The sequence below is a fragment of the Tachyglossus aculeatus genome, chromosome 16 (assembly GCF_015852505.1).
Source record: "Tachyglossus aculeatus isolate mTacAcu1 chromosome 16, mTacAcu1.pri, whole genome shotgun sequence".
NCBI classification, from domain to species: Eukaryota; Metazoa; Chordata; class Mammalia; order Monotremata; family Tachyglossidae; genus Tachyglossus; species Tachyglossus aculeatus.
The window spans coordinates 34,418,168-34,441,030 of NC_052081.1; the positions used below are offsets into that span (position 1 = coordinate 34,418,168).

Below are 22,863 nucleotides of genomic sequence, written 5' to 3' on the forward strand. Positions count from 1 at the left end.
TCTGGGAAAGCATCTTTGGTACCCATGTTTCAACGGAGGAAGTGCCCCCTTTTCCCACCTTAAAACTTTCCTGAAGAGATCTGTGGTTTGCAAAAATCCCAGGGACAAAAGAACTTCAGCCTCTGATGATGTTGTTGATGATGGTATTTGTTCAGCGCTTACTAGGTGCCAAGCACTGTTCTAACCCAAGATTGGTGTTCCACGGGGAGCCGGATGGGTCTGCCCAATGTCAGAGCCCACGGTGCACAGGGGCTCCCCTCCACCACCTGGCCTGGCCATCCCTAGCTCTCTGTGCCTCAGTTACCTCATCTGTAAAATGGGGACTGACTGTGAGCCCCCCATGGGACAACCTGATCACCTTGTAACCTCCCCAGCGCTTAGAACAGTGCTTTGCACATAGTAAGTGCTTAATAAATGCCATTATCATTATTATTATTATATCCTTGCTGCGATTCATGTCTAGGGCTGTGGACAGAGGGTGAAGCTCTAATCCCATGAGTGTTCCAGGCAAAGGCAGAATTAAAGTGCATTATGAAATCATCCATTACTTACCATCTTTTGAAACTATTCCAAGATCCTTCATTACCTAAATCAAAAGCAAAGTATGGACCCAAAAGGGAAAGGGTTAACTATGGCAGACAACTGAAATATATCCAGGACCTGTAGACCTCAAACAGGTTTCTGGCTGGTAGGTCAATTGTGTGTATGTGTGTGTACGCGTGTCAGTGTGAACATGTGTGCACATGAATGTCTTTTCCTTTTACTAAACATTAAATTATTTCCCAAGAAATAAAAAGGCTATTTACATTGTGATTATCTACAATCCACCATCTGTCTCCTCAGGCTCGCCATGCACCGGGGAGGGCCCCTTTCCTTAACAGGTCCATGCTCTCAGGAGCTGTCACTGCCCCCCCACCCCCAAAACCCACGCTCTGTGTATCCAAAATGGTTCCTGTTGTTTACCTATGGGAGAATTTGTGTTTTAAAAAAAGAAGGTAAAGACAGTGGGAGGACGTAGAAAGTCCTGCATCTTGAGCTGCCACTGGCAGAATAAAACAACAGTTTCTGGGGAAAACAGGCTTTCCCCTTAGCAAATATACAGTGATTTTTGTTTCCTATGATCAGAATGTCTTTCCCCAAAGCCAATTTTCTACCTACCATTTATGAAGGGGGCCCTGGTAAACAAAAGATAAAAAAGGACGTGTTTTTCCTTTCTCATAATAAAAACAATAATTGTTAAAAATAAAAAGTCAGATTTCAGACCAAGTGGCTTCTCAGTTCTAAACACTAGTGCAGTTGGGGATTTCCTTTGTGCTTTCACTGTTGGCAATAGTGGCGATGCCTCCTAAAAGGAGAAAAGACAGACAGGAGAAAACTGGTCAAGACATGAGGTAGAGGAAGTGGCTGTTAATTAATCTGTTAATTAACAGACTGCAGATTAGTCTGTTCAGAGCTTTGTCCTAAGCTTTTGGGAGAGGATAATATAGTTAGTAGACATAGTCCCATGCCCTCAAGAAACTTACAGTCACTCTGTGTGTATGTGAGAGAGGCACAGTTCTGGGCTGAGGGAATGGGGCCCGAGCCCTATTTGCAAAGGCTAGAGCTCCATACCACAGTTTTCCCTTCCTGTCCCACCCCAAATTCTTCATCTTTGCCCTAAACCAAAAGACTTCAACATCCTAGGTCTTATGGCCACTTCATATAATTTCTCCTTGATGAAGCACAAACTCCTATAATAACCCACAACAGTATTTACTGATCATTGTACACAGGGCACCAAGAAATCTGAGACACCATCACTGACTTCAAACTGAAAAACAACTTTACCCTTCTACCTGTAGTGCCAACAGCACTTTTAGCCTTCTAGGTGATACTCAGTCCAGGCCCCTTAGGTAAATCACTAGTCTTTGCTTTAAAGTGTGTTTTTTGCTAGCTTTAGATAAATTATTAAGTACTTTAACAGTGACATTTATTAAGCAGTTTCTATGCACCAAACACTGTACTAAATACAAGATAATCAAATTGAACACAGTCTCTATTCCGTTTGTGATTCATGATATAAAAAGGAGGGAGAGCAGGCATTTTATCCCCATTTTATAGACCAGAAAATGGAGTCCCAGTGATAGCAAGTGACTTTCTCAAATGGACACAGCACACCCACAGCACAGCCACGACTGGGCCCAGGCCTCCGGCCTCCTGCTCCTGTGCTTCTTCACTAGGCCTCTCTAGTGAAGAAATGATTAGTTATAGTTATTAGTGGAAAGGTTTGCAAGACTTCTCTTTAATGGTTTTATCACCTGTTTCCCTTCCTTGCCAGAGGCCTTCCGGGAAGACAAAACTGGTCCAAAAACCACACCAATGAGGAATAGACCTGCTCAGAGAATGCCCCAGGAAGAAATGCCATCAGCCCATCTCACAAGACTTCCCAGGTTCAGTTAATTTTGGAAATGTATGAATTTGCCTAATATATCCAGTGGGGGTTCTGTCAGACTAACTTTACGGAATGTAGACTCAAAGGCCGGGCAAGTGAATTAACATTCCCTTGAAATTCTGGGCAGTGCCCAGTATGGTGCCTCCGACCAAACCTGTACCAAAGGCATACCTTCAGTGATCTAACTGACTTTCTGGCTTTTAAAACCAACCCTTAATTGACTTTTAAAAACGCCCACAAATATACTCATTCCCAGTTGTACCTTTTATAGATTGTAAAGATCCTGAACCTCAGAGAAAGAGAGTGGAGTATTCTATAGAAATATATGTTTTGGCTAAAGCCCTTACCTTCCTTCTACGGATTTAATAGACCATGGGCAAGAGGCCAAGATACTTGCTTACCTATAACCCGGGTGTCCAGCTCTTTGTCCAGCAGCTCCTCTGGATCTGTGAAGTCACTGAGGGTGATTTTGGGGGCATTTTCACTTTGGCTGACAGATCCGATCATCTCCTGCTCCTTGTCATGTTGGACTTGGGCATAAATGTTAATCCATGGGATTTTCCTGCAGCAAAATGGAATAGGAATAGAGATTCCAGATGCATTAGGCCATCGGAAACAAGGGCATCAGTCCAAGCCCCTGGATTAAGGGAGGTGCCAAATTGGGAACAGGAAGGAGCAAGAGGGAGGCTGGAGTCAGAAACTGTGGAAAAGAGATTCCCTATTCTACTCACTGGGGTGCCTGTCTGCTTGAGAGAGTATCAGATGTGAAGAGCTGTAAAGAATACAGTAATCTTCAGCGTCACGCTTTGGATGCTGAGGATTAGCCAGGTTGAGGTGAACAGGTATCAGCTATATTGAAGTACTTAAGAGAAAGACGCATTCAGCAATTGCTGCTGGGTCAAAATGTTTAGGGCTAGAGAAGGGACTGAGCTTTTAAGAGGCAGCGGCTGGGCATCCGCTGCTCACTCTCTTGCCGCTGGCAGGGCTAAAAGGGAAAGTTAACCTGGGTAAAGGCAGGGTTAAGAAAAATCCCACGAGAGAACCTGCATCTTATGTCGTCCACCAAAGAGCTCTGAGAAATGGATTCAGATTTTATGCAAATTACATTAACCGTGAAAGTTAGCATGTTCAAAGTCTAAAACCATTCAAGCAGTGAATTGAATGAAAAGCAGGAAGCCATTCTATAATTCATTGAATGATACCGTCTTTTCTTTCTGTTCTCCATATTTTGGCTTCCCTGGAGAACTGGGGTAACCCAAGGTTTGAGGAAAAGGTCTGTAGGAACATTTAAAGATAACTCCCAAACCTTGAGGATGGGTAAAAAGAAGTCAGTGTCTACAGTTCCTCAAATGTTCTTGATTTCACAGTTGGGAATTGAAGCCAGGGTTGGATGGACCCTTGGTCTATGCAAGTAAAGCACACTGATCATGTCCACATGAGCTAGAACTGGCTCATGGTATTGGCTAAAATTTTCATGATTTGTCCAATTCTCAGAGCCATATAGAAAGTGGAACACTTCTGTAGACCTTTAGTTGAGTACACAGCTAGGTGCCTCATGGCCACCACACTCTCAGTTTCCCAAAGGTTAAGCTGGCCTTATTGATAAGGTTTTCTATTTCTCATCTATCAGTGCACCAATGTAAAGGTAGCAAAATTCAGTGATAGCACTAAGTTCAACGTTACTGAAAACCGTCTTTGGTAGAGTGTAGCATTTTCTTGGTGCAGGCTAGTCCAAAGTTTTGGTTTTCTTCCAGCTTACTGTCAGTCCCCAATTTTGCCGCTGCCCATCAATGATGTGAAATCTATTGCTGTATCCCCAGGAAAGGCAAGTAACTTAAATGTACACAATGAAAAACTCATGCTGATGCCTGTTCTTTTTGTTCCCAACAAAAATTTAGAATTAGGACTTGGAAACTTTACTAATAAATGAACCGATGGCTCTGTCCCCAGAGTCAATTATCATTATTTGAAATGAAGTTTTAAACAGCTTTTCACTCTATTATTACCCAGTGTCTTAATGTGCCTATCAGGATCTATGCTTCTCTTGGTAGAAGTTGCCGTTCTGCAAACAGCTGAATCTATCTGCTGGGAGGACGAAAGGAAGGGCAGTCTGGTGGCCATGGTACTAGGACACACTTAAACTTCTGACCAGGCTGGTAAGCAAGTACGAGCTTCTCAGTGTGTTTAGAGATGGCAATGTGCAGTGAAGCAAGGGAGTAGCCAGGAGGTTATTTGAAACCATACTGGAGACTGCAGGAATCAGAGCCATTTGCAAAGTGTTCCCAAGAAACCCAATTTGTTGAGCTCCTGGATCTATGCTTTGAAAGGCAATCCTGTTAAGCCAACCTCTGAGAAAAAGGTAATATGTTTCCTATCTTTTCTTGGTAACTCAAGGCTGTGGAAAATAACAACCACCAGACAGGCTAGTAGCTGATGCTTGTGGTGGGACATTTGTTTAAAGTGTGGTTTAGGGCCAGAAAAGTGCCTCTGCCTTCACCCTCCTGCTGATCAATGCCTGAGAGCAATGAATCGGGAAGTTGAGGGAGAAGGGTTTCATTTTGAAAGGCAGCAAAGCCAATGATCTGGAAAAGCCAGAAGATGTATACATTTCTGAGGAAGTTTCCACAACAAGAGGGAAGAAATACTTGGTCCCTGGGGTGAGGAATCCAGACTCTACCAGTCGGGCACTGTTGGTGCCTGAATGGAAAGACTTAATGATCAAGGGGGAAAAAAAGATGCAGCAAAATTGCCATGCCAGTGGAGGAGTCTGACTGGTGCCTTGAGTCGGTCCACAAGTAAAGGCTATGAAGAGCAGGTGACACAGTGATGGGTTTGCTACTGGGAGTTTCCATTTTTATCAAGGAAAAGAGCCCTTTTCCTTTAGGTTCTCCGTTCAGCTTTTCCTTGCCATTAATTTTCTGCAGCGAGTAACTGGAACAATTAGATTGGGTGCCCCAAGTGGGAGAGAGACTGTGTCCAACCCAATTAACTTGTATCTATCCCAGCACTTAGAACAGTGCTTGACATATAGTTAGCACCTAACAAATACAATCATAATAGTAGCAATTGAGTTTTGAATAAGTCCTATTCCACACCAACCTGGTTTAGTATAAGCAGAGTTAGGATTTTCATAGCAGTGTTTATTGACTGAAGAGGTTATAGTTCTTAGCACTTAGAGCTATAGTTAATGTATTATTGACCGTGGCTTTAAGCATCCTCTTATAACAACCCTTCAAATTATCTTAAGAAGTCTGACGAACACACATAACCATAAAAACGTTTTTTTTGCCATTCAGTGAGTTTTCAAATTGATTAGAAAAAATAGAGCTGACAGTTGGATAATATTTATCAGTATATGGATTCTAATTAGCATGTGAATAGGGTAGCCTTGGGCAGCACAAGAATTCTTTAAAACCCTCAACTGAAAACTGCTGCTCTCCCCTGCTTAAAGCCCTATGGCCTGGGTGGAAACAGGGCCTCTGAAGAATAGCATTAATCAGGAGTGGAGGAGGAGGAGGATGCCCTGCTGATTTGGAACCAGGATTTAAAAATCTAAAAGCAAAAGTCCCAGCAGAAACAACATGAAAGCAACCAAAGAGGACTCTATCCCTTTTTCTTCACTTAGAGGATTTCTATGGGCCCATCATGCATAGTTATATGCAGCTGACCCAGAGGTCTGGGCACTCTACCAAGTCTGCCTCAGGGGCAGGGTAGGGTTGAAGTCTCAAGTATTAGCATCTCACAAATCCCGGAATGCTATAAGGAACTAAATTAGGCAATTGCTGATCCCTGACGTGGAAAATGAACCATTACAATGGAAATGTTTGTGGGTAACAGTCTGATCAGTTCAGTCAGAAACATCTATTGGCTTTGCTAAAATGACCCACTGTTAACTCTACTGTACTCTCCCTAGCTCTTAATACAGTATGTGCACAAAAGTGCTCAGTAAATATTATTGACTGATTGACCATCTCATATGAAAATGAAATTGTCCTCTTGCCGGTTTTCTGTTTTGACTTTTACCCCATCCATTGGCTGTGGCTATAGGTACATTAGCAAATTGCATTTCTGCGAGATACCAGACTCTTGCAGGCTTCAGCTTTGCATCGGCTAATGTATCAAATTCAAAACACACACACAGAAGACAATCAATGGGATTCTGAGTAAGAAAAGATCAGTCCTCATTGGACTCAATATGGCCTAGCAGTCAGAGAAACTAGGTTTTAATCTCAGCTCGCTGTTTCTCTTGCACAAGTCACTTAACTTCTCTGTGCCTCAGTTTCCTCATCTGTAAAACGGAGATTAACTATCTGTTCTGCCTTGCTATATTGTGAGCCCTTTTGGAGAAGCAGCATGGCATAGTAGATAGAGTTCGAGCCTCACTGTCAGAAGGACATGAGTTCTAATCCCAGCTCTGCCACGTGTCTGCTGTGTGACCTTGGGCAGTCACTTAACTTCTCTGGGCCTCAGTTGCCTCATCTGTAAAATGGGGATTAAAAGTGTGAGCCCCATGTGGGACAGGGACCGAGTCAAACCTGCTTAACTTGTATCTACCCCAGTGTTTACAATAGTGCTTAGCACACAGTAAGTGCTTAACAATACCATAATTATTATTATTATGTAGGACCAGGACTGTATCTGAACTGATTATTTTGCATCTACGAAGAACTTAGCAAACCTTATCTGAAACTTATCTGTAAGCACTTAACAAATACCACAATTATTATTTAGATGTTGAAACAGGGGGTGGGGTGGAGTTATGTCACAGCACTGTGGGGGGCACAGCCATTATAGCAATAATATGGAATGGAAATGCCAGATGACCCAACAAGCAGCAGCTGTGGTAATTGCATTCATTCACTGAGCACCTACAGAGTCTAATACACTGCCCTAAGCAAGAAAAGAGTGGCCTAAAAAGAGCTAGGGCCCTGGGAGTCAGAAGACCTGGGCTCTAATCTCCAGCTCTGCCACTTATCTGCTGTGTGACCTTGGGTAAATCACTTCACTTCTCTGTGCCTCAGTCCCCTCGTCTGCAAATTGGAGATTTAATACCTGCCCTTCCTTTTACTTAGAATGTGAGCCCCATATAGGAGCTGATTATCTTGTGCCTATCCCAGCACTTACTACAGTGTTTGGCACATAGTAAGTGATTAACAAATACCACAACAATATTATTATTATTATTATTATTGATAATAACGAGCCCACTGTTGGGTAGGGACAGTCTCTATATGTTGCCAACTTGTACTTCCCAAGCGCTTAGTACAGTGCTCTGCACATAGTAAGCACTCAATAAATACGATTGAATGAATGAACAAGAAGGTGGTGGGAGACTGTCACTGAGGGCTCAAGACTTAATAGAGCACCTGTTGCTTGCTGCTAATAATAAAAATAGTAATAATAATGGCATTTGTTAAGCGCTATGTGCCAAGCACTGTTCTAAACACTGGAGTAGATACAAAGTAATCAGGTTGTCCCACATGGGGCTCACAGTCTTAATCCTCGTTTACAGATGAGGTAACTGAGGCACAGAGAAGTTAAGTGGCCTGCCCAAGGTCACACAGCAAATGAGTGGTGGAGGCAGAATTAGAACTCACATCCTCCTACTCCCAAGTCCACGCTTTTTCCACTAAGCCATGCTGCTTCTCTGCTGTATCAGAGGAAGGGCAGGGATTAAAAATGGGATCTCCCCATCCCCCTTTCCCTCCTTACTTTGTCACACAGCTCCTCACTCTATTCCCCACCACACTTATGCATACCTGCTATCTAGCTTAATGTCTGTCCTGCTGCTAGATTCTAAGCCCTCGAGGGCAGGGAGCATGTCTATTAACACTATTACGTTCTCCCAAGTGCTATGTACAGAGTAAGTGCTCAATGAATGTCAGTGATTGATTGCGGGGGGCATGTGGGGAAGGGGACAGAGACATAAGTACTTGACTGTGCTCAGGAAGAGTTCAGTTGAAACCTTAAAATGGCAAAGGTCCAGTTCTTAAAACTCATTCACCAGATGATGAAAAAAGACAGCCTGATTGAGGCCTATCCTAAACATACCTTTTAAACTTGTAGATCAGAAAGACTGCCAAGCCCACAAACACCACGGATAAGAGCATCAACATCGCTGAGCTGCTGTGGCCCGTGCTGGCATCCACGAGAGGGGCTGCAAGGGGAGAAAAAAAACAGAGTTCCATTTGGAGGCGGGGAAGGGGAAGACACAGACCCCGAGCCAGAAGACATTAAGATAGATAGCAGGTATGTATATAAGTGTGGTGGGGAACAGAGGAGCTGTGTGACAAAGTAGGGAGGGAAAGTGGGGATGGGGAGATCCCACTTTTAATCCCTGCCCTTCCTCTGACAGAGCAGAGAAGCAGCGTGGCTCAGTGGAAAGAGCACGGGCTTTGGAGACAGAGGTCATGGGTTCAAATCCCAGCTCCACCGATTGTCAGTTGTGTGACTTTGGGCAAGTCACTTCACTTCTCTGTGTCTCAGTTACCTCATCTGTAAAATGGTGATTAAGACTGAGCCCCACGTGGGACAACCTGATCACTTGTAACCTCCCCAGCACCTAGAACAGTGCTTTTCACATAGTAAAAGCTTAATAAATGCTATTATTATTATTATTATTATTATTATCACCGTAGCAGCCACTTCATTATTTTCCAATCAGGGCCTTGCCCTTTGAGCACAGCCAGCAACCGGTTCAGAAGATTGAGTCCCGCTCTCTGAAACCAAGGCTCTCCTGTCAAGCGGAGCAAGTCAGAGGATTCCTTAATGCAACAGGAGCTCCACTCAGCTTTGCTTCCAGAAGCTCACTGTTTCTCACCTAAATAGTTAAGTGGGCGCAATCTCTGCAATGGTGGAATTTCATTGTAGGAAGAGATAAGGAATGCTACTGTGCTAAAAACAGCATCTTCCTGTGATTATTCTTTTCTGGCCTGAGGACATAAGGTAAAATACTAATGAAATGTTTTATTATGGTCCTTCTCCAGATTGTCATAAAACACAGCTTGGGATCTGCGCCTTCCCGAGGGTATTATGAAGGCTGTTCCACTAACAAGAACTGCTTGAAAAGACAGAGTTCCTTAAATGACCCCCCAGGCACAAAAAATGAGTTTTAAAACTGACCCTTCTCTCCAACCCCAGCCTAGTCACTGTCCCACGGGGCTCATAGTCTCAATCGCCATTTTACAGATCATGTAATTGAGGCATAGAGAATAACACTAATAATGGTGGTATTTGTTAAGTGCTTACTATGTGCCGAGCACTGTTCTGAGCACTGGGATAGATACAAGGTTATCAGGTTGTCCCATGTGGGGCTCACTGTCTTAATCCCCATTTTACAGATGAGGTAACTGAGGCACGGAGAAGTTAAGTGACTTGCCCAAAGTCACACAGCTGACAAGTGGAGGAGCCGGAATTACAACCCATAACCTCTGACTCCCAAGCCCGTGCTCTTTCCATTAAGCCACGCTGCTTCTCTTAGTTAAGTGACTTGCCCAAGGTCACACGGCAAACACATGGCAAGGTCAGAATTAGAACCCATGTCCTCTGACTTCCAGGCCAGTGTTCTTTCCACTAGGCCATGCTGCTTCTCATGTACCTATCCCAGCGCTTAGAACAGTGTTTGACATGTAGTAAGCTCTTAACAACCTTAAAAAAGTGTGAGGTGACCATTGGGCAAACACAAATCCGAAGGCTCACCTCCACCAGGAGGCCTTCCAAGACTAAGCCTTCCTTTTCCTCAGCTCCTCCTTCCCCCACACCTCATCCCTACTTGCTCCCTTTGCTCTACTCTCCTCCGCCCCACAGTACTTGTGTATATATGTACATATCTATAATTCTGTTTATTTATATTAATGCCTGTTTTACTTGTTCTGATGTATATATATATATATATAGATATATATATGTATATATGTATATAATTCTGTTTATATTGATGCCTGTGTACTTGTTTTGATGTCTGTCTTCCCGTGGCTCAGTGGAAAGAGCCCGGGCTTTGGAGTCCGAGGTCATGGGTTCAAATCCCGGCTCCGCCACTTGTCAGTTGGGTGACTTTGGGCGAGTCACTTCACTTCTCTGGGCCTCAGTTCCCTCATCTGTAAAATGGGGATGAAGACTGTGAGCCCCCCCATGGGACAACTTGATTACTTTGTATCTCCCCCAGTGCTTAGAACAGTGCTTTGCACATAGTAAGAGCTTAATAAATGCCATCATTATTTTTATTATTCTAGACTGTGAGCCCGTTGTCAGCAGGGATGGTCTCTCTTTGTTGCTGAATTTTACTTTCCAAGTGCTTAGTACAGCGCTCTGCACACAAGCACTCAGTAAATACAGTTGAATGAATGAGTGAACCTGGCATAAACTATTCTATAAAGGACATTTTCCATCATAGCGCTGCAGGGTTCCTCTCCCACAATGCGCCAGACGGGGAGGGAAAAGGTGAAACAAGAGACCTAAAGGAAATGTTCCACCAGAATGAACACAGACGCACACACACTTCCGTACCTAGGACCCCAGACTTACCTAGTGTCAGTTGAGTGACGTATACAATGATTTGGACCCCTGGCTTCAGCTCAAACTGGACCAAATTCTGGTTCAGAGCATTAAACAGGATCTCTACAACCTGCAAGGTAAAGGGGCATGAAAGACTGTGGGGAAACCAGCGCATCTAAACGACTAATCCACACAGGATGCTCTTATGAAGTAGAGAGAAAACATTCATGTTGTGAGGACAAGACAGTAGCCATACTCCTCCCCCAACCCCACCTCTCCTTTCCCCTCCTCTTGAGCCAGGCACCTCTCTCCTTTATCCAATTAAACCAGCTGGATGCCTTAGCTAACTTCCCTTAAGGAGCCATATTGGGGTTTGGGAAAGCACACTTCTTTGCTCCTCTGGCAAGAGGTAAATTAATTCCTCCTCCTTTTCCATGCATGAACCCAGTGGGCCAGAAAAGTCCCCAAGGAGCTCTTAATCTGGTGCACAAAAAAAGGGCAGAGCAGAAAAAGTCGGATCTGGCCTAATTTCTATGGGAATACGTTGTTTTCCCAGGAAACCTCACAATTTATAAAGTTGATTTAATCACTCCATAATGCCAGCGAGCAAGCTTTAAGCAGACTCAGGCTGTTGTTCCTAGCTCTTATCTTGCCTTACCTGCCTTAATATCACAGCAGCTATTCATCGCTGTAATTACCATTTACCTAAATGGATGGATACTGTAACTTCCAAATATAGTTCACACATGCCACTTGCTATTGCACAATAAAGAAGTCTTGTAAAAGTAATATATGAATTGGGCCTTCTGATTTATTTTGGGCTGACTTTAGTATTCTCCCCTGCTGCCTAAGGTGTGGTCTTCTCCCAGGTGTTAGCTCTGAGTGGACACAATGCCAAAGATCAAAACTACCCAGGACTCAGAAAGAACAGCAACAGAAAGAAAAGGAAAATATTCCCCCACTTTATCTAAAAGGGTTTTTTTTTTACTACTCACATTCCCACCCCTGTCTTGGCCATAGCACAGGGCTGACCATGTGGATGTCACAGCCACCAAGCCAGAGGGCAAGAGTATTTGGAAAGGAAAAGCTGAGCACTTTTTATTTAGTTTAGGTCCGGTTGCCCAGTGTATTAACACAACTAGAATCAGGAGGAAACGTGTGCCCTAGTGAAAAGAGAATGGGCTTGGGCGTCAGAGGATCAATGCCATCATTGTTATTACCTGCTGTGCTGGACAATGCCTCAGTTTAATCATCTGTGAAATAGGGATTCAATACCTCTTATCCTTCCTACTTACACTATGAGGCCCATTCAGGACACGGATTGTGTCCGACTTGATTAGCTATTCCAGCATGTAGTACAATGTTTGAGTCATAGTAAGTGCTTGACAAATACCACAAATTATTATTATTACTACTATGTCCTTGCTAGGGCAACGGGCAGTGCTGTGATGGCCACTTGATACTGACACTGAGTCTCAAGGCCTTCTAGTAACCTCATGGAAAGTTGTTTCCTGACCCAACACTGTTCCCAAATAAAGATAACACTCTCTTCCACCCACCTTCTCTGGGCGTCATGTTGAAAATCACTCATTTTCTTCCTGGTGCAGCTTTAAAGTGGTAAGGTTACAGAGCTGGGGACATTTTCATGAAAGCTCAGATTCAGAGGAGGCAACACCTGCAAGTTCAGTCTGATAAGACCAACCTGGGAAGGGATGGTTGGGGAGATACAGGGGCTGCCCATCGCCAATAGCCTACAGAACGTGGTGTGGAGCCCAAGCAACCTCCTTGCTTGTTCCTAGGCATTCTTGGGATAGGAAGAGAAGCAGACAGCCAAGAAGTCTGATGACACATTAGGATGTGACTCATAATGTAGGTGGATTGCCCTGACTCTCTCCTATGATTACAAAAACACGACAAAGGACAATTTTTTGTGTGCCCATTGTGGCTGGGGCTGTGGAGCCCACATTGGTCTTTTCAGACACACACATACTCAAAGGTGATCGTCACCATCTGTGGTGTCGTCTTCAAATATGAAGGCCAATTATTCATATATATTTTATCAGGGGTGGTGGTGAGAAACTCCCCCTTAGACCTTTCAATTTTTGTTTCCCAGCCCCCCCTTCTTCCAATACAATTTTGAAAGAAGGAGAACTTTGAGAATCTATTTGCTCACATGAAGACCCTGACCCCTTATTTCACGTGGCTGCTAATTGCACCGATTGGGAATGACCAGGCAGTTCTCACTTACCGGCTCCAGGTCAGCTTCACTTCCTTTCCTCCTCTCTGTCAAGTTTTTGAAGGGCAAGATGAAGAGTTCAGCTGAAGTGGGAAGGCCAGGAAACACTGCAACTAAAATCTGGTCTTCAGGAATGCTGGTCACCTGCAAAGGTGTACAGAAAGGGGTTGATGTGGACTAGCTTTAAACCTGTCAACAATGGGTTAGAAATTCACATCCACTCCATCCACTCTACATCCTCTAGAAACTGTGAGCAGGGATAATGTCTAACAACTCGGTTGTATTGTAGTCCCCCAAGCACTTCGTATAGTGTTCTGCACACAATAAGTGTTCAATAAATACCAATGACACTGATTGATCCACCCTCCTCTGAGTGGGTGAGGTGGAGTGAAAGAGATTGTAACTAGGTTTCACCCCTTCCCCACCCTCCCTCCATAGTGAAACTTTTTTACTGGACCCAATAAAGAGCCTCTAATGTACATTTCACCATTTATTTGAGGGAACGGTTAAGTACCCTCTTGAAGATCACCTTCTTTGAGAGATGGGTTCAGTATGTTTTCAAGAATCATCAGGTATCAGAAATCCCACTGATAGTGCCAACTTTGAGCCCACAAAACCCCTAGGCCTCCCTGGCTAAACACTGCCTCCTTCACCACTCTCCAAAGGCCCAGGCTCAAATAACATCAGTTAGTCTCTGTATCCAACATCCTCAGAGTCTCCTCCTTAGACATGGGTTCCCCAAAGTCACCCCAAAAATGCAGAGAGCCAGGGGCTATTCAAATTTTCCTTTGCACCTCTCTGATTTCCTCCATACCCTAGGAATGCTATCCAGTGCCCTTATTCATAAGCAGAAAATGGGAAAGACCCAACAGAGAGCTGAAAGAATGGGGCAGCCAGGGGCCTGGATAATCCACAAACTGGAGAGTTAGCTTCTAAATCAGTATGTCAGCTTGATGGAGGGCAAAAGATGAGCTTTGAGTTTCCTGAAAAACCCACTGTGCCACTCCTCTCTGATAGCCTGGGAACCACAACCTGTTGAAACCTCACCCTAATGAGACTCAAAGCAATCAAGGCCAAGTGGTTGAAGTTGGACTTTGGAATTTCCGGGTGGCCCAGGCAATTCCTCCCCAGGGTGGGCAGGAGAGTCAAAACATGGAGGGAACATTTACTATCCACTTTAAAATGACAATCAAACCCAAAGAGCACACTGTCTACCGAGAACAACTTTCACTAATTACAACTTTCATTCAAGTGGTTCGGAATTGTGCCGTAGTGAGATTCAAAAGGCAGGAGCCCGTGGCGCTTTAAAGAGTTGTCAGGTGGCCCTGCATCAAATGTGTGTTGCCCTCATTGTTTGTGTCTTTACTGAACAGTTACCCACAAAGTCAGGGGCCCTGGGTTCTAACCCCAGCTCTGTCACTTACCTCACCCTCAGTTACCTCATCTGCAAAATGGGGATGCATTTCCAGTTCTCCCTCCTAGTAAGACTCGGAGCCTCAGGCAGGACCTGATGTACCTACCTCAGAACTTTGCACATAGTAAGTACTTAATAAATACCACTGTTAGCATTATTATTATTATTATTTCATTTTCCTTAGATTAGGAGGTTTTTTTGGGACAGGGACTATGATATAGGGGAGGATGGTTGTTCCTGAATCTGGAAAAAGAAACTGCCTCTCAATAACTGTAACTTCTTTTTCCTTTCTTTTGATAATTCATCCCTGAATACCCTCAGGTATTTTCCATTTTTATAAAAATAATAATGTTGGTATTTGTTAAGCACTTACTATGTGCCAAGCACTGTTCTAAGCGCTGGGGTAGATACAAGGTCATCAGGTTGTCCCACGTGGGGCTCACAGTCTTAATCCCAATTTTACAGATGAGGTAACTGAGGCCCAGAAAAGCTAAGTGACTTGCCCGAAGTCACACAGCTGACAAGTAGTGGAGCCGGGATTAGCAACCATGACCTCTGACTCTCTTTCCACTGAGCCACACTGCTTCTCCTCAATTTTTCCTTAATTGCCCAAGCAGAGGAGCCACCTACCTTGATCAGTGCTTGCTTGATGACTCTGCCAACATCTTGCCTCCACTCAGGGATGTCAGGATTGTGGAAATCCAGATTTGGAGAAAATGACAAGAGCTGTGACTGGAAATATTCTGTGGAGAGAGAGAGTGATGGAAAGAGACAGAAGCAGTTACAGGGAGACAGAGACAGAAAGGTAAGGAGAAAGACAAAGAGATAAGGACAGAGACACAAAGAGAGGCAGAGGCAAGTGGAGAGACAGAGACACAGACAAATACACATAGAGACAGAAAGAAAAGAGACACAAAGTGAGAGCTGAGAATATCTTTGGCTACATATTTTGGGGTTTCCAAGCTGTTCCAGCTAAGAAATTCTAGTCCATCTCCCTTCGATTGCCATGTGATTACTGAATAATAAAACAGGATCAGAAAGAAATTTGAAGCTGGTTATTGGAAATAGTTTTGTTCTCCCCTTGTCATGCATTGTGCTCCTGAGAATAAGCACTTAATGTAAGTAATTTGTTTCCTGAAAATAGGCATTAATTGCTAAAACCCAGCAGGGGGGTGATTTAGCTGCCAAAGCTGAAATTTTATAGCCTTTACAAAAATGATCAGATAATGGGGACAATGGAAGGGTAGTTTTATCATTTTTCCCTCAATTCCCTTTTCCTGTCATCTCACTAGGATGGGAGTGAGGCAGTCTAGAAGGGCCTGAATTGAATTATTACTCGAGGTTAGACCCTAGAGTAATCCATCAAGCCAATGGCCGCAGACTGGTGAAGGACAGACTTAGGACCAGCTCCACACCCGCTCTGGCTCTGGAACATGTGATTCGGCTAAGGGTACATGTGCATGTAAACACACAGACACATAAACGGAGCCCAGGAGCTGCAACGGAAATTCAATCTGCAAAAATGAGACCACGTCATGCAGTGTCCTGGCCTAGAGACTGCTAGGGATAGCACATATTGATGTCACTGTAAAAACAGATAAGTGTGTGTACACACACACACACACACTCTCTCTCATTCACTTACTCTCCCTCCCCACCCTGCCCTCCAACCCCCAGGAGCTGCAACAGAAATTCCATCAGCAAACATGAGACCAGCACCTACTAGGGATGGCATATATTGCTGTCAAGAATGTAGCCAAGGACAGGGTGACTGTCATACATCCCCAGTGATTCTGTCTCCAATAAACCTGCTGCCACTATGATCCTTTTCCAACTCTAACCCACAGGCCTTCAAGAAACACCCGGGAGAGGAACCGATAGGTTTTCAGGGCCAGTCCAGCCCTGTCTGCCCCTTTCAACCAAAAATGGAAGGGTGGGACGGGGGTGGAAGGATGAAGAGAAGATTGCTTATCCCTCTTTTGCTCCCAAGAGACCACTACTGTGCTCTCAGGAGCTTTAGTTAGTAGACGGGCTCACTGATAATAAAATGTCCCGTCCAGACACAGAGCTATATCGTGGCATAAAATTGAATAGAACATCGGGCTCCCTTCAATCTCAGAATTCCAGCCTGGCACACTCTTAACTATTGATGCATTGCATTGTTTTCTCCCTGTTCACATGTAGGTTATGCAATTATGGAGGAGAAATGTGTCTGCTTGGGAGAAAATGTCAAATCAGTAACAGTTGTTCCTGAATTTCTGCCTCTCTCCCAATATCCCCAACTCTCAGCCGGCCCAAGCCGGCTCCTGTGCCAGTTCTCCAGTGGGTCCTCGCTGGGCTGGGCCCACTGGGGCTCCGTTGATGAGGGTGAGCATGCACCTACCGTGCACTGCGATCTCCTTGGTGTCCTGGATGAGGGCGCTCCCCGCTGAGACCTGGACTGTGATGGTATTCATGCCCTCCGTGGTGAAGGTGAAGGAAATGCTGCTGTCCAAGGTAATCAGCGGCTGTGAGACCCAAATAATAATAATAACAATTATGGTATTCGTTAAGCGCTTACTATGTGCCAGGCACCATACTAAGCACTGGGGTGGATACAGGCAGATTGGACTGGACACTGTCCCTGTCCCACATGGACCTCAAAGTCTCAATCCCCATTTTACAGATGAACTGAGGCATGGAGAAGTGATGTGACTTGCCCAAGGTCACACAGCAGACAAGTGGTGGAGTTGGGAATAGAACCCACGGCTTTCCGAGTCCCAGACCCATGCTCTATCCATTATGCCATGCTGCTTCCAAGACCCCCTTCACCAACATCCACGCACAACAGATTAATGGAGAACCCCTTCACTGGTCTTCATAGGTCCTGGCGAGGGCACCTAGGATTTTCTTTCAGATAAAGCAACTCTTATCAGGGGAATCAGGGGTGTTTTCATCTGCATACTGTTGGGATCAATCTGGGGGTGGAAGTCAAGAGGCCAAACTATGTATGTGGTAATGATCAACCTTCTTATTTAGAATACAAACTCCTTGAACGCAGGGATCCTGGCTTTCACCTCTACCGTCTTCTCCCAAGCATTTAGTATAGTGATATGCATATAGAAAGTGCTCAGTGAATACAATCAATTGCTTGGTTCATGCAAGTTCTTGCCACTCTATTCAGAGCTCAATCAGTGGTATTGATTGAGCACTTACTGTAGGCAGAGCACTGTACTAAGCACTTGAGAGAGTACAAGAGGCCTTCCCTAATTAAGCCCTCTTTTTCTTTTCTTCCATTCCCTTTTGCATTGCCCTGACTTGCTCTCTTTATCTCCTCCATCCCCAAAGCACTTATGTACATATGCGTAATTTATTTATATTAACGTTTGTCTCCCCCTCTAGACTGTAAGCTCACTGTGGGTAGGGAATATGCCTGTTATATTGTACTCTCCCAAGCACTTAGTACAGTGCTCTGCAAACAGTAAGCACTCAATAAATATGACTGATTGATTGATACGATACAGTTGGTAGACAAAATACCTACCCTCAAAGAGCTTACACTCTAGTGGACTTTTAAATTCGATACTGGTGGGAATTGATTCACAGAGCTGAAGGTGAGGAGGGAGAGGGGAGGGAATAAAACCCTGGCCGTGTTCCTTTCTCTTCCCAAGAATGAGTAAATGCATGGCAAGCGAGGAGGGGAAAAGAAGGGAAGAACACACCAGTTGACTAACTTTCCTTTGCCCTCCCTAATACTGAACTCAGCAGAGCACATTTAGGGTAATGGAGCTACTGGGCAGATTTTCCCTTAGGTCATGCAACAGACTCTAAAATTGAAGACCTGATACTCTTTTTCCATTCTCCTTTACTAAACAATGCTTCTCCTTTCTCATCACCAGACCAAGTTTGTCCTGTTTATTTGAGTATTTTCCTCACTGAGTAGCCTGATCTGCCCAACCTCATCTGTTTTCACTGTAACAGTATTTAAGTATTTACTAATATATTGCTTGCTTGTGCTTAGATCATTTGATTTATGAAGTGTTTTTTAGGATCCAAATGCTGCTAGATATAAGATTTAGGGATCAGAGAGTTCCTGGGGCTCACGATCTTATTTCCTATGGATGGAGACTGTGTCTGATCTCACTGTATCTATCCCAGTGCTTAGTACAATGCCCGGCACATAGTAGCACTAAACAAGTACCACAGTCATTATTTACAAATGAAGAAAGTAAGGCCTAGAGAGGTTAAATGACTTAACTGAAATGTATCTATTTATTATTAATGTCTTTCCCCCCAACTCTAGACCATAAACTTGTCATAGTCAGGGGACGGGTTTACCAACTCTCTCATATTGTACTCTGCCAATCACTTGGTACAGTGCTCTGCACAGAGAAAGGGCTCAGTAAATACAGTTGATTGATTGAGGATTGTCCAAGACCACACATTTAGCCAGTGGCAGAGCTGAGACTCAAACCCAGGTTCCTAACTCCCCCTCAGTGCCGTTCACAATGAAGTTTCTGTGGTGTGAGGGGATGGATGACTGCGTCTCTTTGGTGAGGCACAAAAGCAAATACTGCCCTAGAGAAGAATGAGAGTACCAAATCTATCAGGCTGGCTGAAGCAGGAAACATTACCCATTGGCCATTGGAGTTTGGTCCCAAGTCCCTGATTCAAGAATAATAGCAGTTATTTTTGCTTTTCAAATGGCTCTTTTTTCAAAAATCCTGAGTTACACTGTCATGGCTGATTTCACCTTCATCAGGAGTTGGAATACGCAAATCGACTCCTTCAACTTTATTTGGCCACCAATGTCTGGAGCTGAACCCTAAATTGAATTAAGCATTTTAAGGTTCATTTGCTCAAATCTATTAGACAAGCAGACACATTTATTAAGCTGGACCTCTCTTAATCCAAGCAAATTGGCCTTTAGGATCATTGCAAATCCAGCAGTTGAGCAATTTACTTCCCTGAATCTACATTCTGTCCAGGCCACGAAGCACAGCTAAAATGATGTACTTCAAAATAATGTAATATTTACTGTCTCAGTCTTTATAGGTGCATACATCCTCTGTTCAGGCCACCATGAGTAACACGTAACATAGTATCCATTATGTCCAAGCTGTAAATTGATATAGCGGTGGGTAGCCATTTAGTTATTATGAGAGTCCCACCAGACTGATGGGGCTATTTAACTGCAGGAAAAATCTTTGGATATTGCCTTTACTAAGCACCTCATGCAGAGCAGTCCGGATTCTTTGTGTCCTTCCTGTTTAGGATACATACATACTGAGACTATAGCATGTGGCATAGAATTCATAGAATTAAAGGTCTCTGAATGGTTAATGCCTGCAACACCACTCCATCCAGGTAGATACATTAATTGGAGACCAATCTAGTCCCAGTTCCTGGTCAATTCTATATCAATTACAAATGATCCAACAAGATGGCAGTGGAGCGAGTCTCAGTCTATAGAAAACTTCAGGGAACCAGAGTCACGGAGTTGTCACCCATTATTCCAAGCACAAAAGTTGTTGGTTCTTTTAAAATGGCATTTCGTAAGCACTTATTATATGCTAGGTACTGTTCCAAGTGCTAGTGTAGATACAAGTCAATCAGGTTGGACAGTCCAGCTCCCCCATGGGGCTCACAGTATTAATGTCCATTTTACAAATGAGGTAACTGAGGCACAGAGAAGGTAAGTGGCTTGCCCAAAAACATACAGCAGACAAGTGGCAGAGCTAGGATTAGAACCCAGGTCCTTCTGACTCTTGGGTCCTTGCTCTATCCACTAGGCCACATTGCTTCTCAATGTGAGACATGGGTTAGGAGCCATAAAAGCTGGGATTACTTTTAATGCCTTCCCTCACAAGTCTCACAGCTGGTTTTAAAAAAAAACCCTCACTGATGCCCAGTAAGGGCAGCAGCCAGAGTAGGAATGACTACTCATCATGGTGCCAAGAGGCCTTTGGTTGCTTGGGGTCAGAAATCACATTTCATCCTTTCTCCCAGGTGCCATTACTTTACCAGGGCTCTTTCTGCTCTTTATGGTAGCAGCAATGGGAAATAAACTGAAGTGTGCCCAAAGAATGATGGCAACAGGGTTTGATTTTTCAGAAAATAAAATCGTGGCAATAAGGACACTGACCTTGGGGTTTGGATCCTGAAAGTGATCACCTTCTCAGAACTTGGGGGTACAAGCCACTTGCTTTGTTCCAAACAATGCTTTGGGTAGAAGATAGAGCCAGCCCACTCTGCCCCTTTCTTCAAGGTGGTAGGCAAACTATGATCCCACCCTCCTTCTGAATATGATAGGGTTGTCCCTCATCCAACTCTATGAGCATGGAGTGGGGTGAGCTCTTGATCCCCTAAAGGCACAGAGGGCCCAAATTCAGCTCATCTTCACATCAGATCCAAGGAGGGAGTGCAAACCAATTTCTGTTCCCTGCCTCTATCCCTGACCTTCCCTGGATCTTTGACTTTCATCTCTATTTTTCTCTTCCAATTCCTCTCTGGGTCTTTGATGTCCTCTATCTCCTTCTCTCTCTACCTGCTCTCTTCTGTGTGGGCCTCTGGTTACATCCCCATCCAAGCTCCGGGGGCTCTCTGGCTGTGTCTCTCTTTCTTGCCTTTTATTGCACCCTTGGTTTGCCCCTGAGCTCCAAGTGAAAAACTGGCAACTGCAGTGGCAAGCTCAGTGGCCCCCAAAATCCTATAAGGATGTGTGTGGGGAAAGTCTGTCTTTACTGTCCTGCAAACAGGTGAGATATTCTCAGCTCTGTATGTTTGTCATGTTCTGTCCTTATCAAATAAATACCTTTAATCTATTGAGATTGGTTTCTGCTTCTGAGGGGGTGAGGGGGAAATCAGGGAGAGAGGATGTGTTTTGTGGAAATCAGATCTCCAAAAGGCCTTACCTGGTTCCCTTATTTGCCCTCCCTTCTGCGTCACCTATGCCCATGGATCTCTATCCCTTAATCTCTTAATAATATTCACCCCAATCCCAGCCTCACAGCACTGATGTAGATATCCATACTCTGCCGTTTCCATTCTCTCACTTAAATTTTAATGTCTGTCTCCCCCTCTAGATTGAAAGCTCACTGTGGGCAGGGATCATGTCTATCAACTTTGTTGTACTGTACTCTTCCAAGAGCATAGTACAGTGCTCTGCACACAGTAAGCACTCAATAAATACCATTGATTCAGTGACAGGAGGAAGAGAAGAGTAAACTGCCCTTGGTCAAAGTTTCTCCCCAGAGCGGGATCAGAGTGTGAGGGGTGGCCACTCTCTGAAAAGAGAAACACTCCAACCCTGCTCTACCCCTTTGTTTGAGACCAGAATTCAGCAGGTTGGAGTCATCTGTCCATTTTGCCTACCTGAGCTTTCAAAGAGCAGAACAGACCACTTAAGAGAAAGTTCTGTACAAAGCACCCTAGCTTTAGGAGCTGCCAAAGAGAAGAATAAAAACCAAGAACCCAAATGCCCTGCCACCCCTGGGAGCCTCCACAATTACGCTGTCTTCCATGCCAGTGCGGAGGATGATGATTTCAATACAAGGCTAATTTGGTTCCAAGTAATTACTTAAAGAGTTGCCACATTAATATACAGCTAAAATTTGCTAAATGGGCTTCTTACACAGCAGTAGGTGAGAAGCACTAAGTGTGTGTATCTTCTCAAAGCGACAGAATGGCAGGACTCTGAAGAGATAGATGAATAATCTTCCTGCACTAGCTGGAGATTTTTTTGGCTTGAAGTGACAAGGCAAACCAATGGGGTTCCATACACCTGTCTTGCCACCCTTACCGGGTCCCTGGGGATGGGGGCTTGTTGAACCTCTCGGAATAGAATTTTCCTATCCAGGGATCTCTGTGGAATTTCGGCCCCGAGAAGCCAGTGGGGTGGGAAATGGGGGAAGGGGCAGTATTGTTTTCCTTGGCTTACAGATGGGAGAGCTTGAGGCAGGTCAAGAGAATGACTGGTGTTGGATTGCAGGGTGACTTGGTCACCGAGTTGGGACCAGAGAGACTAGGGGGAGGTGGCTCACCATTAACCACCGGGTCCTAGAACCAAGCTGTCATGAATGGCCGATCACAAGGTCGCTGGGGAGCTGAGTGTCAGGAAGGATTCTGAGCCTACGAAGTCCGTGCTTGGCACCCCAACCACACTCTACTTTGAGACAACAACTGAGCAGACCAGACCTTCCAGGGTCCTAATTGAATTGGCCTCCCTCCCCAGCTGCCTTTCCCACTTCAGTGATACTTGCTTCTGTTTTAAAAGACTTCTAGAGATGTGCCCCTCTGCTGATTAAAACA

At 44.4% G+C, this 22,863-nt stretch overlaps 1 protein-coding gene across 1 annotated transcript in view; it reads right to left on the reverse strand.

Annotated features, from left to right (window-relative positions):
* Positions 1-371: 371 nt before the first annotated feature.
* Positions 372-22,863, reverse strand: part of SORCS3 (sortilin related VPS10 domain containing receptor 3) — a 404,518-nt gene continuing 382,026 nt past the window's right edge. Inside the window, exons 21-27 of the mRNA XM_038758619.1 lie at positions 16,958-17,081; positions 15,205-15,317; positions 13,173-13,304; positions 10,955-11,054; positions 8,483-8,588; positions 2,833-2,993; positions 372-1,345 (exon numbers count right to left, since the gene is read on the reverse strand). Coding sequence (XP_038614547.1) covers positions 1,281-1,345; positions 2,833-2,993; positions 8,483-8,588; positions 10,955-11,054; positions 13,173-13,304; positions 15,205-15,317; positions 16,958-17,081 — 801 coding nt within the window. The 3' untranslated portion in view covers positions 372-1,280. The remainder of the gene's footprint in view (positions 1,346-2,832; positions 2,994-8,482; positions 8,589-10,954; positions 11,055-13,172; positions 13,305-15,204; positions 15,318-16,957; positions 17,082-22,863) is intronic.